General features: G+C 37.5%; 2 protein-coding genes across 2 annotated transcripts in view; one reads left to right on the forward strand and one right to left on the reverse strand.

Moving 5' to 3' along the window:
- The window catches only part of UBAC2 (UBA domain containing 2), an 88,094-nt gene that overhangs the window by 35,714 nt on the left and 35,252 nt on the right, over positions 1–17,128 (forward strand). The window lies entirely within an intron of this gene.
- On the reverse strand, positions 3,902–14,612 carry LOC136571208 (G-protein coupled receptor 183-like). The gene is made up of 2 exons (XM_066571539.1): positions 14,534–14,612; positions 3,902–6,791 (listed from the first exon to the last, which is right to left on the reverse strand). Exons 1-2 carry the CDS (start codon positions 14,572–14,574, stop codon positions 5,687–5,689), a joined length of 1,146 nt encoding a protein of 381 aa, XP_066427636.1. The 5' UTR covers positions 14,575–14,612; the 3' UTR covers positions 3,902–5,686.

Consider the following 17,128-nt stretch of genomic DNA (forward strand, 5'->3'; position numbering starts at 1 on the left):
GCTAATGACAGCATTTTGATAAGGGCATGAGTGGAGGACAAGACCAGAAGATTTAAAGTTATGTAATTTGCTAGTTTTAATGCAAGACCATTGAGGTTCATGTTGCTTTCCTGTCTAACTTGGACTAATTTGCTGGTCATAAAAGAGGCAAGTTGGAAGGAACCACTGGGGATTATGTTGCCCAGCCCTGGAAGTACCAATTTCAGCATGGCTGTGTGAAATCAGATTTGGAGTATCTCTAAGGACAGATATTTCAAAGGCTTTCTGTGGAACCTTTCCTAATGTCTGGCTAACCTCATGATGAAAAAATGCTTCTTAATGTTTAATTGTCCTTGATGCAAGTTTTGCCTGTGAGTGGGTGTTGCCATCTTTTCTGTATCCCTCCCCATTAGGCAGTTGCAGATAGCAGTAACATCTCTCAGTGTGAACCATCTCAGTTCCCTCTGCCTCTCCTCCAGTAACATGTGCTGCAAGCTCCTTCCACATTTTGGGTGGCAGTCTGCTGGAATTGTTCCAGTATGCCAAATATCTTTCTTCTACTGGGAAACCCAAAACTTAGTACAGAATTCCAGGCATGATCTCACAAGTATCAAATGGAGGGGAAAGAGTTCTTTTTAAACACAGTCCCATACATGTTTGGGTGTGAGGTCACTATTAGCTCCTCTTTAACCTGTCTACCAGGAGCCCAGATTTTTTTGCCAGTCTGCTTTCTAACGAGGTCATGCCCAGCCTCCACTGCTGTGTGGGGTTATTCTAGCTTGGTTCTGCATTTGGCTGGCTGAACTTCATGAGGCTCATGTGAGTCCATTTTTCCAATCCACTGAGGTCCAGTTCTTCCTTATTTAGTGCCCTGCAGCAAGGTTATCCAAATTTGTCAGTCATATGGCAAGATCCTAGTTTAGAGAATCTTTATGCTAATATGGTAGGAAAAGTAGATCAGTATGCCATTGATCTCGTGTGTATAGAGATACCCTGTTCTCTTCTGCCACACAGCCCAAACACAGCTAGATTCCCATTCTTTATTTATACTTGCCTTCTTTCCTTCTTTTAGAGTTTGAAAGAAGTGGTGAACAGCTTTTATCTGACTGTTCAGGGTGAAGAGACAAGATAACATGAGGGAAGGGGATTTGGTGCAGGTCTGTAAAATCCGAAGTACTGTGGACAGGGTAAATAGGGAGTTACTGTGTTCATTCGTTTCTGGTACAAGAAGCAAGGCACTTCAGATGAAACTAACAGGTGTCACAAGTGAACGAAAATGGCTCCAGACACCATGGGTAGTTATTCTGTGCAGCTTCTTGCTGCAAAATGCTGCAGTTGCAGATATTTTATTTGAGTTCAAAAAGGGACCAGACAGGCTGATGGAAGAAAACATTGATTGAGGGCTGTCATGTGCAAAGATGAGACATCTGCCTCAGGAAGTCCAAATTTAGACATTGCAGGAAGCCAAAGGAGTATTCTGAGGGGAAAAAAAATTGAGGAAATATATCTTAGCATTTACTACACAAACAGTAATGCCCATTTTTCTTCAGAGAAGGGTTGCAGCTTGGCAGAGTTTTTGTATTTATTTTGTACCACAGTCTTAGTCTGCAGGCTGCAGATTAGCCAAGACTGTATTAGGAAATATTGCACTCAGATGAATTTGTTGTTTTTTAAGTAATTCGTGTGTCTGTTGACACACTGGCTCTCTATTGAGCCAACACAGTGGGAGACTGCTGAATACAAACCTTATTTTATCTCCAGTTGTTCCCCTGCTCTGTACCACAGATGTGGTGATAGAAGAGAACAGAGTATGTCACTGCTTTTCAGTTCCTCCAGAAGTGGTCATATAAGGCAGAGCTTTCCTTCTCTTTCTCTTCAGCTGCATGCTATTTATTTTTCCTATGTTGCAGACTCTCTCATTGGTTTACTGGAGTCTTTTCTTTCCTTACTTATGTAAAAGCTTTTAAATTTCAGAACAAAATTTCCTTAAATGGAATTCTATTTAAAAAAAGCTCAAAACCTTCCTTTTTTTTTTACACTAATGAGTTTGCAGATTTAAGAGGAGTCACTAACCACTTTCAAGAACTGTGTTATTTGTGGTAGCATGTTTACAACTTCAGACAGTTGCTGTCACTGTCTTTTGCTAGATGACCATGCTGCTTACAGTTTCCTTGTCCGTATCACTTTGAGAGCCACAGGCCACACAGTCAGACAGCAATCCCCCGGGAAACACCTGTCCTCTTCTGCTGGGACTGTAAGCCACAGAAGTCTGCCTTCTTTATCTCCACAGTTTCAGTTAGTCTTCAATAACTTAGAGTCCAAGGAAGCTGAGGGTACTTGCACTATTACTGTTTAGTTTTGTGTTCTCAGTGAAAGAAAAGATGAAGGTACTAGATGCTCTTCTGCTGGAAGTGTGCATGTTTTGGGATTTTTCACATGGTGCACCTTTGCTTTATCATATGTTTAACAGTAGATATCTATCCAGCTTTCTTTTCTGTACTTGGACAGAGACAGCCAAAATGTACCAATTGGCCACCATCATAATTTTTGCTCCCTATATGCTCTGTCACATTCCCTACCTGGTAGGTTTTGAGAGAGATGTCAGCAGTGGACATGCAGTATTAGTATTAAAACTGGGACTCCACATAGTTGGAGTTAGCAACCGCCTGGCCTGACACTCCAAAGTTTAGAGATAAAAGAGATTCTGTTGTTTTTTCAAGAGCATGTGTTTCAAGATCCTGACTAGACTTCACCCTCCAAATAGAGACCCAGTTTTTCTGAAATGCTCCAGTCAGATCCTCACAATGAGCATGCCATTTGAACCTATTGCAACTTGTCAGTTACTTTATTTGTATGTGAAAAGCATGATGGAGTCCCAGGTCTATGTGACCATTTACCAGCCTTTCACACAGAAAGGAACAATGCTTAGAATGTATGAAAAGCTTCCCCTAAAGAAAAAGCTTATTTTTTCTTGCAAAGCTCACACTACTTCAAGCCACAAGTTAGATAAGGGTATCATGGAAGAAACCAGTTGAGAACAGCTGTAACTTTTTACTCTCACTGTTCTCCTTTGATCCCATGCAGCAGATTGTTACCATCTCTCTGGCGATGGCTGCCAGCCCCATGCCACAGCTGGTACAAGGAGCAGGACAGGTGCTCTCTAAATGTTTTGCCTCAGTGCAGTGTCCCAAGCCAAGTGAATCCCTCACTGCTGCTTTTGGCAGATGACAGAAAAGAGTCTCCTCATTGACACAAGTGTGCTTGAGCTGTGAGTGCATCCTTACAAGGAGTGAGGAGGAGCAGTGGCATCAGCAGCCACAGATAGGAATTGGCATTGTCCATCTGTATGTCAGTGCTTGCAGGACTTTTGTCAGGAAACTGAGTTTATCTTAGCTTTTCAAAGTTTCTATTTTATTGATTTCTTCTTCGTTTGAGAAACACTTAAATAGAGAAAAAAGTAGCTTTTCTCAAACCTATATCTAACTGGACTCAGGGTAGAGCAGTATTTTGAGGTAAAGTTAGCTGTTTGGGAATGCTGGTGTGATTTAGAAACAAAATCCAACATTGAAAATAACAGAATTGCTAATGTGAGAAAATGGGATAGAGAAAGATGTTCAGTAGAAATCTTCACCTAGAAAAGTGTAGTTACCTGCTGTATGTGGTGTTTTAATACATACTTAAGTTACATTTTACAGACAAATATAAAAAAGGCTTCTTGTCGTTAAGATTTTATAATCACAGTTAGATGAAATGCATGCTAAAAACTCAAAAAAGCCTAGACATTAGTAGGATAAAATAAGCTGTACTTAGTGAAATGTTAACAATACATATATTTTATTTCTACCAATTCTACGTGTTCATGAGTGGTCTATGATTTTATCTGGTTACCATTTGCTTAATTCAATAGGAACACATTCTTAAATAATGTTTTAAAATAGTTTATTAAAAAAAGCTGACAAGAACAGAACCTCTAGAACATACAGAATTAAGTAGAACTTCTGATAAAAGTTATTCTTCTTACACTGCTTTTCTGAAGCTTCATAGTGTCTTTTATAATTAGAAAATAGAGAATTAGTATTTTAGAATTAGAAACTCAATTTTGGCAGTCTAACTGGTATGAAATATAGGGGGGTTTGTGGTTTCTTTGCCATAAAAAATTAATTGTTAATGTTTCTGTACTGCTCATTAGGTATGATCCTTTCCGTGTTTGCAGGTAGGCAGAGGTCAGCATGTGAGAAAGGAAGGAATTGCAAAGATGACAAATGTAATATGTTTGTTTGACTTCCAATACAACCTCAATGTCAGAAGATACAGCTGAAATAAATAAAATTTGTTCTAACATGTGGCATAGCCTTTACTGATGATTATCAGGCACTCTTTAATTTTCCATCATAACCTCCTGGCTGAGTTACCAAGTTGTGTTGGCCAGTGAAGGCATACTAATGATAGAACACTAAAGAAAAGATAGAGGGGCCAGGAATAAGGTAGGGAAGGAAGCTGAAACGTGACGGAAGGGCACATCAGCAGGAACCCAGGGCTTGCATCCTGGATTCTCATCCTGGATTCTGAGCTGATTCCAGCAGGATGTGTTTAAGTCATTTGGTGTATTTCCTGAGCCAATTTCAGCATGCCTAAAGGAGTCTCAGATATGCTGTATGAAGGCATGATGGGAAAACTTGTTCTTTCCAAGCCAATTCTGCTGTTCTCATTTATTGATCTTTCAGGTAAACAGTGCTTAAAGAGAGGTAGCCATCTCACACCATCAGAATTAATCCATTAATTTACTTTTTGAATGGTCTCAACTATGAACATTTATTCAGGTTTCTAAAGCATTTGTCTTATGTCCATGTCTGACTTCAGCAGAAGTTCTGAAGAACACTGTATCATATTCTTTTAACTGAAATGGTGCAGTTTTCATATTACAGTATCTTGCTTCAATTTGTGTTTATAAATAATCTATATACAACAGGAGTAGAGACAGACTTTTTACAATACACACTAAAAAGGAAAGTTTTCCTTTAGGAAAAGGAGTAAAGAGATAATACACCTTGTGAAGATGAGTGATTTTACATACAGGAGATGTTCAGTGTTGGGGAGAACCAAACAGTTCACTAGCTTTTCATGTGTTATATTTGACAATGTTTTCTATGTGAATTGTCCAATAAGGCATTTTTGCTCCCAATATTGTAAAATGTAGTTTCACCTCCAAAGAGCTATAAGTAGTTGTCTTAGTCGAATGAACAAAGTTGTCCATTTTATCTCAAAATTTTATTTCCTCTGTCTGTGTGACTGGGCCAACAAAACCATTGCTCTAATTGGAGCTCAGCTAGAGGTCTTAAAATTTTCAGATGTTCTGGTTGTAGTTGGTTGAATTGTAAGCTATATTTGTGCTCAATCCTAACTGTGATTTGGCTCTGCTTGAGTTAGTAACATCCAGGCATATGTATGTGCAGCATGGAATCTGAACATCCTCAATGGTGCATATTTCCTGGAAAAAATAAGAGATCAGTCAAAAAGATACAGCAGGAAGATTATAATGCTGAGTTTTCCTGCTGTCCCATGACAAATATTTTTCAGTCCATCACTCCTTGATTCTCTGACATCCTGAGAAACAGAATTTTACTTAAGCTGCTGTAGGAGACCACTAAGAGTTTTTGCTATGGGCCCTGGATTTTTAGTCTTGGTTCACTGTGGTGTACTACAGAGTTTATTTTTCAGGTAGCTTTCCATTGGAAGATTTAGCAAGTACCGTCATTTGCGTTTCTCCTGCGTCCCGGGAGCTTTCTTCATGATGTGACCTGGCAGCACTTGAAATTGATACACTCACTTGTCGTCGCAGTATTTTCAGTACAGTTCTCTTGTAACCTTTGCATGCAAAGAAATAGATGAAAGGATCTAGGCAGCAGTTAAAATTCATCAGAAATACAGTATAGTGGAGTGACTTCTGGAAAATTTTCCTTTCACTGCATAAGGGTTCTCGCTGAAGTTTCTTAATCATGTGTTGTATGATTGCAACATGATAAGGAGTAAAGCAGATTATAAACACTATAATTACAAATATGATTGTATTGATGGCTTTTTTGTTTATCCCTGATTTTTCCGTCAGTGGATTTTCCTTGGCTGTTTGAAAAAGTTTGCAGCTGATTTGAGAGTAACAAAATAGAATAATCCCCAGGGGAATAAGATACCCTATTAAACAGGCAGCAAGAAGTATAAATGGTAGATGTTCTATTTTCTCAAAGTTTGGATATTCCATACATGTAGTCCTTTCATTTTCTTCCTGTGACATGGATTGAATAAGTAATGGGAAAGTTTGACTGAATACAAGAAACCAGACAAAGACACAGATGCCCTTGGCATATTTAATCCTTCTGATCTTGTATCGGAAGGGGTGGACGACAGCGAAGAACCTGTCGATGCTCAGGCACGTCATGAAGTTGACGCCTGCGTAGGTGTTGATGTAGAACAGGAGCGCGGTGATTCGGCACAGCGCCTCTCCAAAAGGCCAGTGGAAGCCCAGGCCGTAGTAGGCGATCCTGGTTGGCAAGGCAATGCAGAACAGCAGGTCAGAGAAGACGAGGTTTGTTGAATACAGGGTAGTGGAGTTGATCTTCTTTCTGTTTTTAAAAATGACGGTGAGGGCAATGGTGTTTCCAAGCACCCCAAGGATCAAGATGGAGCCGTAGAAGACAGACAATAATATCCGTGCTGTGTCTTTGTGCTCATATAAGTCACAGGTGGAAATGTTGGTCTCAGAGGCTGTGAAAAGGTCCATTTCTGCCACCAATGTTGTTGCAGGAAGCTCAGTAGACCTAACGTGAGAAAAAAAAACAACAAAAGGGAACATTTTCTAAGAAATGTAGAGAAACTGCTTCTACGTAACAATGGACAGCCTCTGTTGCAAAATAAGACTAAAAAAATGAAATGAAACTTCATTGCTGTGAAATACTTTTCAAGACTCTATCTGAAAACAAACAAACAGAGACCTCCTTTTGGCTTTTCTGTCTTGTTCCCAACTGCCTCTCTAATAAAGAAAATCAGACAGGGGACAGTGTAATAAAAGTGGGATGTAATATATTTGGAAGTAAATCCTATAGATGCTCAAGATTTGGGAGACTGTTTAAAGCACCTTGAGGGGAAAAAAGAGTCTGAAGAAACTATGTGATAAAGCATCAAATGAAGTCCCAAAGGATCAGACAAGCAGACAAAATGTTTTAAATGTGTTTTACTTAATTTTATGGGAATTTTTGTTCCTAACAATTCACACTGTGATGCTTTAACTTGTTTAGAGAAACATTTTTTTTTCTCAGCACTCTTACCATATTATAATAGAATCACAGATTAATTTAGGTTGGAAAAGACCTTTAAGATCATAGACTCCAACCACAACAACTTGTTTAATTCTAGTTTTAAGAATTGGCTTTTGGAATCTAATTCAAATATTGTTGCATACATAAATTCTTACGACTACTACTTTAATCACTCTTTAGTGACCTTGCTAAAGAGAGGTAGTGCAGGTGAACTATTTTACACTTTATCAATTTGGTATATTTTAGAAATTGTTCCATCTGTACAGTAACAAGTAGCATAGAAGAGTTGCAAAGTGGCAGTGATTTGGGGGGCTGAAAAATATTTTAAAATGATCCAGCAGAATTTCAGAAATGGGAAGAACCCCATTCTGTTGATACTGCTCAAGGTGCAAACATTTCCTAGGTCTGCTGTTACCTGACAGTTGTGTGGTGTAAACATGAAGCTCAGAAAGGATGGGGCATCTCATGCTATTCCTCGGGCAGCTGTTCTACAAAAGGGTGCCTCTTAGAGGCACCATTTATGAATTTAAACAGCAATCAAAACAAGATTGCTTCTGTTTTAACAAAGAATACTACCTGAAGATAAAAGCTGTTGTAATTAGAATTTTGAGTCTGTCTTGTACCTTTAATAAACATATCTATGTTATTTCTGAGGATCTGTCATTCAACACACAATATTTACAAGCAACTGTAGCCTGTTGCACTTGCAAAAAGTCTTTCTGGGAATAGAAAATATCTCTCAATTTTAAGGGATTTAAATCACACATTTTAGGAAGCATTCATTATCCTTGTATTAACTTGTAAAAGCATTTAAAGGTTAGTATTTTCTTTCAGGATTTGAGGAGATTGTCCTGCTTATTTCAGGATGTTCACAATTAATGGTTCTCTGTAAACAATAAACCTGCAGATAGTGGATGATGTGTATTAAAATACGTAAATTAGTTACATTACATGTTTAAGGAAGAGATTTGACTTCCAGGTGGTACATTAAGCCTGTGTTTGCTGCATTCCATAGGCAAGAGGGAAGACAGGTGAGTAATTTCTGACTGACAGATGTACAATGTTCTGATTCTTAGGTATTTGTAAAGTAAGTGCTGTCCTTCAAGACATGGGGGGATACTCTATTCCGGGTTGTATGTCAAATCTGAATTGGGAATTCTGTGCCTTGAATAAAGGAACCAATCTGGTAATTAACAGCTCCAGCTGTAGTGCAGGTTAAAGAATGTCAGTAATTTTATATTAGTTAATTCTGCATTGTTCATGCTGTCTTGGTGTTAGTGTGTTTAATGATTGATTAATGCAGTGTTTATTACCCTGAGGATAGTTCTGGTATGATTTCCTCCTCTCCCATGATTTTTCCCTTGTAGAAGTGTTTAGGATGGATTTTGTTTTACCTAAGTGTAACAGGCTTTGCATAAAATGGTGTGGGTTTGTGTAGGTACCTGTATATGAGTCAGTGAGGTATTTTGTTTTGTTTCTTATATTTAAATGCTTCTAATTCTTGTTCACATTCCCAGCATCACGTCTATCTTCTATTAATCTCTTTCTTGAAGTTTAGTTAAAATAATTTTGTCAACATATTTAGGAAAGGATAATCTAAGATTTGTGATAAACAGTTCAATTGCAGTAACTAGCTACAGCATATTAAGTGCATGGGGGTTTTTTTTGCTTTAAAGTTGTAATAGTTTAGGTTCAAAAATAGTGCACATAATTGTCCCATCCATTCATATGTCTTTCTAGAAACATTAGTAAAATGTAGAATATCTATTATACAAATATATTGAACCATAGTTTAGGAAGAAACCTGTATATTCAGTAAAATGTGTAATTTTTTACATCAAGAGTAGAATTTCATAAATTGCATGTTACCTAATTTTGTGCTATGAAGTTGGATCTTTAATGTAATAAATTAATCCAGAACTTGTTGTTCAAAATAGGCTGTTCATCCTCACATATTGGTGTGGCTGTTTTGAGAAGGAGTCCCAGCTGAGACAAGTGTTTGTGTCTATCCATGGTGCTAGCATGGATATATGTTGGGAGCAGTTCCATGGCAGGACAAACTGGCCACAAATGGATGAGGAGAAAGCTGGAGAAGCACATCTCATGGATCTTCCAGGGCAGTGTGCAGTCAGCCAAGCTGTGCTCCTTGGCAGGCTGTTCTGCCTGCTGTGGGAGTCAGCCCTGGGTGCAAAAAGTATTCTTTTTCATCCTCTGTTAACCCCAAAATATTTTGACTGTTAATGTAGGGAACACATTTTACAATGCTGTAGACTACTATTAGTGTTTTGTCTACCTGTAGGTATGTATGGGCATTTTTGAGAGCCACCAAGGTGTTTAGGTGCTACAGTACCTGAATATATTCATTTAAAAAAAAAAAAAAAAAGGAGAGATTTTATCTGTTTTGTGGCCCAAACAGATGATAAAGTTGATACCATCCATCATAATGTGTATCACCCAAGCTGTGATAACTTCTTTGTACTTCTGAACTCTAATTGTTGTTGGATGAACTCCATTCATCTCAGCAGGTATTTCACATTTTCTTGGCAATCTTGGAGAGGGCTTCATTAAAAATAACATTTTCTTTCTGAAAGGTGTCTGGACTATTAAGTAAGATAAGATCTTTTTTTAAAAAACCTATTCCTTGTGTTAGGTTGCTGTTTATTTCTTGGCAGCAATCCTGAGTGATCCACTTACACATACATCATATGACATCCTCTACAGAATGTATCTAAAAAAAGAACATTTTGAATACTGTTTGTTAGTTTTGTATTATTGGAGAATAAATGGAGAACGTTACATCCTTACTGCTGCAAACCTCAGGTTAGCTGGACATGACTCTGTTTTAATGAGCTGTGTGCCTGAATAACTCATGCAAACATGGCCATTTACTGTCCCAAATCCAGATGCACCAATTAACTTAGAATCATTCTAAAACTCTAAATCACTACTGAAACTTTTGCTCTTCTAGACTGTTGGATTAAAGACCCTTCCAGTGGCTTTCTAGGTTTATTAATTATACTACTTTGAAGTATATACTTGAAAGAAAGATAATATTAATATCCCTTACCAGTTTGGGTTTTGGCTTAGAGTTACATGCCAAAATGTTAAGGTATAAAGTATTGAGAATTCCTGTCTGTATATCTGTATTGTAAAGAAGGCTGTTTAGGTGTTCACATTTTCTGAGTCTATAAACACTCAGTGACACAGACCACTTACTCAGTTAATGTAATCTTCTGTGTAGTTTAGATTATATTATTTTAGTTATTGTGTATGGATTCTGGTAACTTTTCTTTTAAGTATACTTTCTATGATGCTGTTTGTCTTGGAGAACTGAAGAGAAAGCAAATTACCCATTTGTACTCTAGTCTTTGGTCAGTACCTCTCTGTTAAAAAAATGTGTGTCTCTGTCTTATATGTCTCTAAAATTAATTTGGAATTGCTGTTTTCATTGAGTTTCTTTACACAATCTCATGGTTTAGGCAATTCAAGGTAAGTTTCTCAAATATTTCACTACAAGGTGGAATGATCCTGTGATGTCTGTTCTAACTGCAGCTGTGTCCCACACAGGACTTGGGGTTCCAGATGCCTCTTGGTATTACTGTGCCTGGAGGCAAACTCACCATTCCATCCCTGCCTTTTCTGCCCAGTGCATTATGTATGCAACATAGAGTTGTGTAGCATTGCACTGGGAGTTTGTGGAGTTAGGTCACTGTGCTCCAGGAGTATTTCTGATTCACTCTGTCATAGGATATCTCTGGTGTAAGGGCATGGCCATTGCTCTCTGCTTTGACCTGGAGGGACCTTATGTCTGGGAGAGTTTAAAATTAATTTTACTGTTAAATACTATGCCCAGGCTTGCAACCAGTGCAGGTTGTTCTATCATGTTCTTTCCCTTGCCATTTTCAAGTCTTAGGACTATGTTTGCATTTTTGACCAGCGAATTTCTTTAGTCAGTTACTTATGAGGTTTGTTAGATAGGCAGCTGCTAGTCTGTTCTCTGTGGTTCTTGATGTTTCACAGCCATAGTATCCATCTGGGGAAAAAATTCACAGCACAATAGCAAGCTGCTTACAAAATCTAGCATGTCTGAAATCTGTGCAGGTGTCTTTGTAAACTGATATTGTAATCTCATCAAAGAAGGAAAAATAGCTTGTGTGGGAGATTCATGTTGTGTGAAAACATTTGACTAGCATCAGTAGTTTGTTTTATGTTTATACATTTGTTTTGTGTTTATTCCCCATAGCAAAAGGTGTTTGATGAACAGGATGGTGACCCCAGTCTGAAAGTACTGTGTAATCCAAACCTCTGCTTCACAGACATGTTTTGTGTGATGAGCTTTGTATGTAGTATCATAATATTTCATACATTTAACTGTTAAGAAGAATAGATTTAAGCTGTGAGCCAGCAGTTGCAGGGTTGCACCTTAGATTACATGGGTTGGGACTGTGTGCAAGCAGTGGTACAAAGCTCTCTCTGTTTGCTAAATGAAATTTATTCTTGTTCTCATCTCCTGCTTCTGCTGAGGAGCACCATCTGTCTTTTCGGCAGAACAGGGGACATGTAGAAGGCTTTTACTCTATTGTAATCTAATGTGTGATTTCTCTGTGTCTCTTCATAATTTTCATTCTTTGAAGATGAATCCCTGGTCCATTTGTCCCTGGTCCAGTTGCTAATTTAAGGATACTAATTATATTCTTGGAAAGGCACAGCAGTTCATTAGAAAGATCTCTACTGGCTCTCGATACATAGTATGGTTTAATCACTATGAGATGGACAATATTTCCTTAACAAATCATATTGAGAGTTAATGTTGTTTTTCTCTGCATAAAGAGTATAAAATATTTTAAAGGAATGGTCAGGAAAGAGACTTCTCTTCTGTGCAAGATTCTCTGATCTGATTCTCTGATCCTCTATAGATATAATCTGTGTAGGTTTTACATTGTTTTAAAACAGTAGAAGATGGGAAATATGCAGTGCTGTGTTTTTGTAGGTTTAATTTTTTCCTTAATCTCAAAACTATTTTTTTTCCATTGACCAGTCATGTTTACTGTTTGTATTTCTGTTTTACCGTACAGGTGATCTCTGTTGTAGAGTGCTCTCTGTTTGAGAAAAAGGCTTGATTCTAAGCCTTAGAAAAGCTAAGTTATGTGTATTAAAAAGTGTGTGTGCTACACTGCATAGCAGAACACCTTGTTAAAATAGAAGGAACATATACCTAAGGCACATAATATGGTATGAGTGTACTGGCAACTGGAGACTGCATGTAGTTTAATAAAAGCTGAGGTGAGAGACAGACATGTCCTAAAGCTTCCTCCTTCTTTCTAACACTTTAACACTCATATGCTTCTAGTGCTGTTCGTTAATTTCTTTTCAAAAGCTGTTGAGTTTTGTGTTCTAAAGGCCGGTGAGTCAGCCTAATAACCTGAAGATTGAGTCCTCAGGTCACAACCCACAACTAATTTTGATGACAGAGTCTGCAGGCTAGTGCTTTTATCCCTCTTTGATATAGATCCAAATTTTTTGGCATAGTAAAACCAAATTTGTAATACACACATCAGAGAATCCCAAATATTGTCTTAACAGTGTCATTAATTGTCTTAACAGTGGTTATAAAGAATGAGAATATTCTTTAGCTGCTTAACAGAATATGCAAGTGCACAACACTGTGGGATCTTTATATAGTCTATAGTCTATTACTATAGATTTTGCATGACAGTTGTATGACAGTTATATTTGGTGCTAAAAAATAATATAAACTACAGTAAGTGAGATGGAAATAAAAGGAGTTGAGTTGAAGTGCATAACTAATTAAAGAAAAAGTGGAATTCATTTGAAGGGTCTTATCTGTTGGATCTCTTTACAAGGATGATGTGTTCTACAAAAAGTGTGAGACCTATCTAACATAAATCATCTCTGCCTAAAATATATACTGATGTGAAGATCTGTACTGATGCTGAGATGATTAACTTCCCTCCAGTTTACACTTGTTAGGTATACCAAATGTAAAAAGGAGAGAGCCTAAAACTAGAGCAAATAAGCAGAATAAAAGTGTGAGCCACTGAAAATTACAATCTTTCTAGCAGAGGAAAAAAGTATTCAAATGAGGATTTGTATTTTAGTAACAGAAAACATGCACACCTATTTGAGTTTGGGGTTTTTTTCTGAGTTACATGAAACCCATACAGGTATAATATTTAATTTTAAGGTTTACAGCTTCAGATTATAGCTTCTGTATTAAGTTTATTATTATCTGTACATGCTCCTGAGTCTTTTGACCAGAAAAAAAAAAGATATTTGAGCTCTTAAAAACTAATTGCCAGGTAAATTTTCAATTGCTTTGTCTCTTCAGGAGCAGCCATGAAAATGTTAGACAGATCTCTTGTATTTTATGCTCAAAGGCATGTACTCTCGCTTACTTTTTAAGATAAAAGATAGTTTAGTTACTGTCTGTTGCACAGTCTGTCTTGTTTTGCCAGTATAATAGGAAAAAAGTATCCTTTTAAATTGGGAAGGTGTACAAAAATCATACCACTTGTAATATATCTAAAGATCAGTAATAAGGAGAAGGATATTTGGTCATTGCAATTCAGAAGAAGAATGCTTTCTAAAAACCTTGAAAGAAATGTGCACTAGAAGTTAAAAGAGGAATTAGCTCATAAAGCTTTGACCTCTTAAAATGCTCTGTTGCAATGTTCAGACGTGAGAAGAGTGAGAAGTTTTTGAGCTGATAATAAAGGCTGTTTTCATAGACAAGAAATGCATGTGATAAAAGCAAGCTATGCATTCACAAACACAATATGAGAGACTTATAACAAATCTCTCTCTTACTATTATTCTGTGAGGTTCACTGACTTTAGAGCTTCAGTGCTTCTCTTCCTACTTCTGCAGTAGTTACTTCTGCACTAGTATAATTTAAATCAGCATTGCTAAAAATTTGTCTAAGTTAAGGCAATATGAAATGTTTCCCTGTGATTGTCAGAAGGCTGTACTATGAGAAATGAGTTGGAATAGCTTGTTGATGCTGTAGATCAACAGATCCTGTAAGTGACTAGCAGCATATTAATATGGGAATATAAAATATCAGAGAATTTCTTCCATGGGCCTTTCCCATACAAAGCTCATTTATCCTTACTACCACATGAAAATATCCAGTATAATGCAAAAAAGGAAATATTTCTGGAATTGTTTGCTGTTGCTCAGTGGCAAAGGAAAAAAGTTAAAAGTTAGTTCTTTTCTGTACTTACATCTCTGTAGCTTCTTGGATCCTCTGAGCAGTTAAGGGCATTAACAAGGATGGCCTTACTGAGAAGGTTTACCCTTGCACATTGTTCTCAAGAGTGATTACGTGAGTCTTTTGTGGGAGGGGTAGGGTTTTTTCAAGTGCTTAACAAAAACCCAGCCCTGTTTGAATGCCGGTCTTGATTTGCTGCCTGCTGTTTTATGGGATGTGAAAGCATCTATTTTAGATCCTTTTGCAATTAGTCTGCTCAAAGAGAGTAATTAGAAACAACACTTCCACCTCCCCCCTGAAGTTACGCACTACTGACTTTCACAGAAGGGACTTTACCCAGAGGTTTACTTGACTAATTGTTGCCCGACTAAAATCTCTCTCATATGAGAAAAACTTTGTTTATATGCCATCTGCATTTAAAAATACCTTAATTTACAGCAAAGAGCTGTGTAATCAGTACATACTTAGAACTTCTTCTTACCAAGGAGATCTGATGTAGCATGAGGAAGCCTCAAAACTGAGACATACCGTGATGTGGTGTTAAAGCAGACGTCTCAAATGCCCGTGGACATTCCCAGCACGGTTTTAGTATCATAATGATGAGGATTTACAGAAATGCCTTTCAAAAATGTATGAGGGAGTTAAAGAACTTTGTGACTTTGAGAGATTAGTAAGAATGTCTGCCTTTGTAAGCTGTTTATTTCATTTTAAGCAGTGATGATGATGATGATGATGATAATAATAATAATAATAATAATAATAATAATAATAATGAAAAATGTAAGGTAAATACATGAAAGATAAAAGGCTTCTAAAACACAAATCTGATTCCCCTAAAATATCGACAAGAATGAGTGGCTAAGGAGTAGGAAAGGAATGGGATGTCAAATTGTGAGTTAACCTATTTGTACCTGAAATAACCTTGTTTCTGGGTGAAGAACTTTTAATGTAAGAGGTAAATTTTGTGTTTGTTAAGAGGGTTTTGGAGTTCAGAGGCAGATGGAAAATCCTTTCGTTTGCTGTTAGAGGCTGTGGTTGAGAGCTACCTGGGCTTTTCCCCAAAAACTGATACTGATCATTCATGACTGCAAAGGACTGCTTCATGACCTCATTTGGTGACCTAATTTTAAACAACCAACAAGGCATGATAAGGCTATTTTTGGCAGGTCCAACCCACACAGAGAGCAGGATGCCTAACATTTGGAAATGTTAGGGCTGTGTTCACAGCACAGGTGTTGGATGGCATTGTAGTGGTGAAGGTGTGTAGAGAGATAGGATCTCTGCTAACACATCCATCTCATCAGAAAATCTCAAGTAAACACAGGTCTAATGGCAAAGGTACTTTGTTTTATAGGAAATGTTTTTGCTATAGCAGAACATAGAGCCTTGTAAGCTACTTTTGTACTTACTTGGTTGAGACTGTACACTGATTTTTCTGGTATTGAACTCCCACTGTACACATGACTTGATTCCCCTTGGATGCCAAAGAGCTGCCTAGAGAAAGGCTCTATCTAGGGCTTTCAGCTCCTCAGTCTTAATGGAGCATTCATCCTCTAACATCACATTCAGAAAATCTTTGGGAAAACTTACCAGTCTTATTCTGGATTTTTTTTTCCTTACTTGTTTTTGAATAATTTTTTAATTATTCAGCTTCATCAGAGAGTCAAATTGCTTTAAATGAAGTCATGAGAATTCAGGACTGCTTAAAGGGAAATTGCACAGGGAACTTGCTTCATATGTACGCAAAGTAATACCACAGTGTGGTTCCGTGTCCAGCACCTAAGGTCTGCTATAGAAATGGGAAATTTTGAGATATGCAGTCATGTCATGACTGACATTAGTACCCCAGCTTCTTATTAAAGGAAATGTTTGCTTCAGAATTGTTTTATCATTATAAAACAACGGCAGTATGTGTTTCCTGCTTTGATCTGATAAAATATTGCCTTCTTTTGATTAAGATACAGTACTAGATGGTACCCTTTGAGTCAAACTGGCATATTAGCTACCAATCCAGGCTAGCATGATGATAAATTAAATGGTGCAGGTCGCATTCTTTCACTAACTGTTTATCCTTCTAGCTGTTTGTTTTCTGTTCTGATACAGCTGCTGTTGGTCCAATATCTGTGACTGCTCCTGGATTTGAACATGTAAATTAAGAAATTGCCGTGTTTCAGAAGGTGTTTCTGTTTACCATATATGTGCAGACATACATTTGTGTTTTCCATATATGTGCAAACACTGTTCAGATTTTGGCAGGCAAGGTGAGGAACATGGAACCCAGGTTACAAAATATATTGTTGGATAGTCTTGGCATTAAAAACTAAAGCTTACTTTAGGATAGGTGTCTGACTTGTGCCTTCATGAGGGGATTGTAAACTGTTGGTTAGATGGTTAGTCTCAAATTTTCATGAACTGCAAGTTGCACAGATTCTGTGGGGATATCCATGGACAGGAGGAACCTTTCTTTTCACCTCCAGATGCATTTTTAAATTTTTCTCTGCATTCTTGCTGCTTTCCTGTGAAATGTTGGCTTTAGCTAGTGAGTACTGGGTAACAAAGCCTACTGCTTTTGCTGCTATTGAGACACCTCAGGCAGTGAGCTGTCCTG

Source organism: Molothrus aeneus, chromosome 2 (genome assembly GCF_037042795.1).
Source record: "Molothrus aeneus isolate 106 chromosome 2, BPBGC_Maene_1.0, whole genome shotgun sequence".
NCBI classification, from domain to species: domain Eukaryota; kingdom Metazoa; phylum Chordata; class Aves; order Passeriformes; family Icteridae; genus Molothrus; species Molothrus aeneus.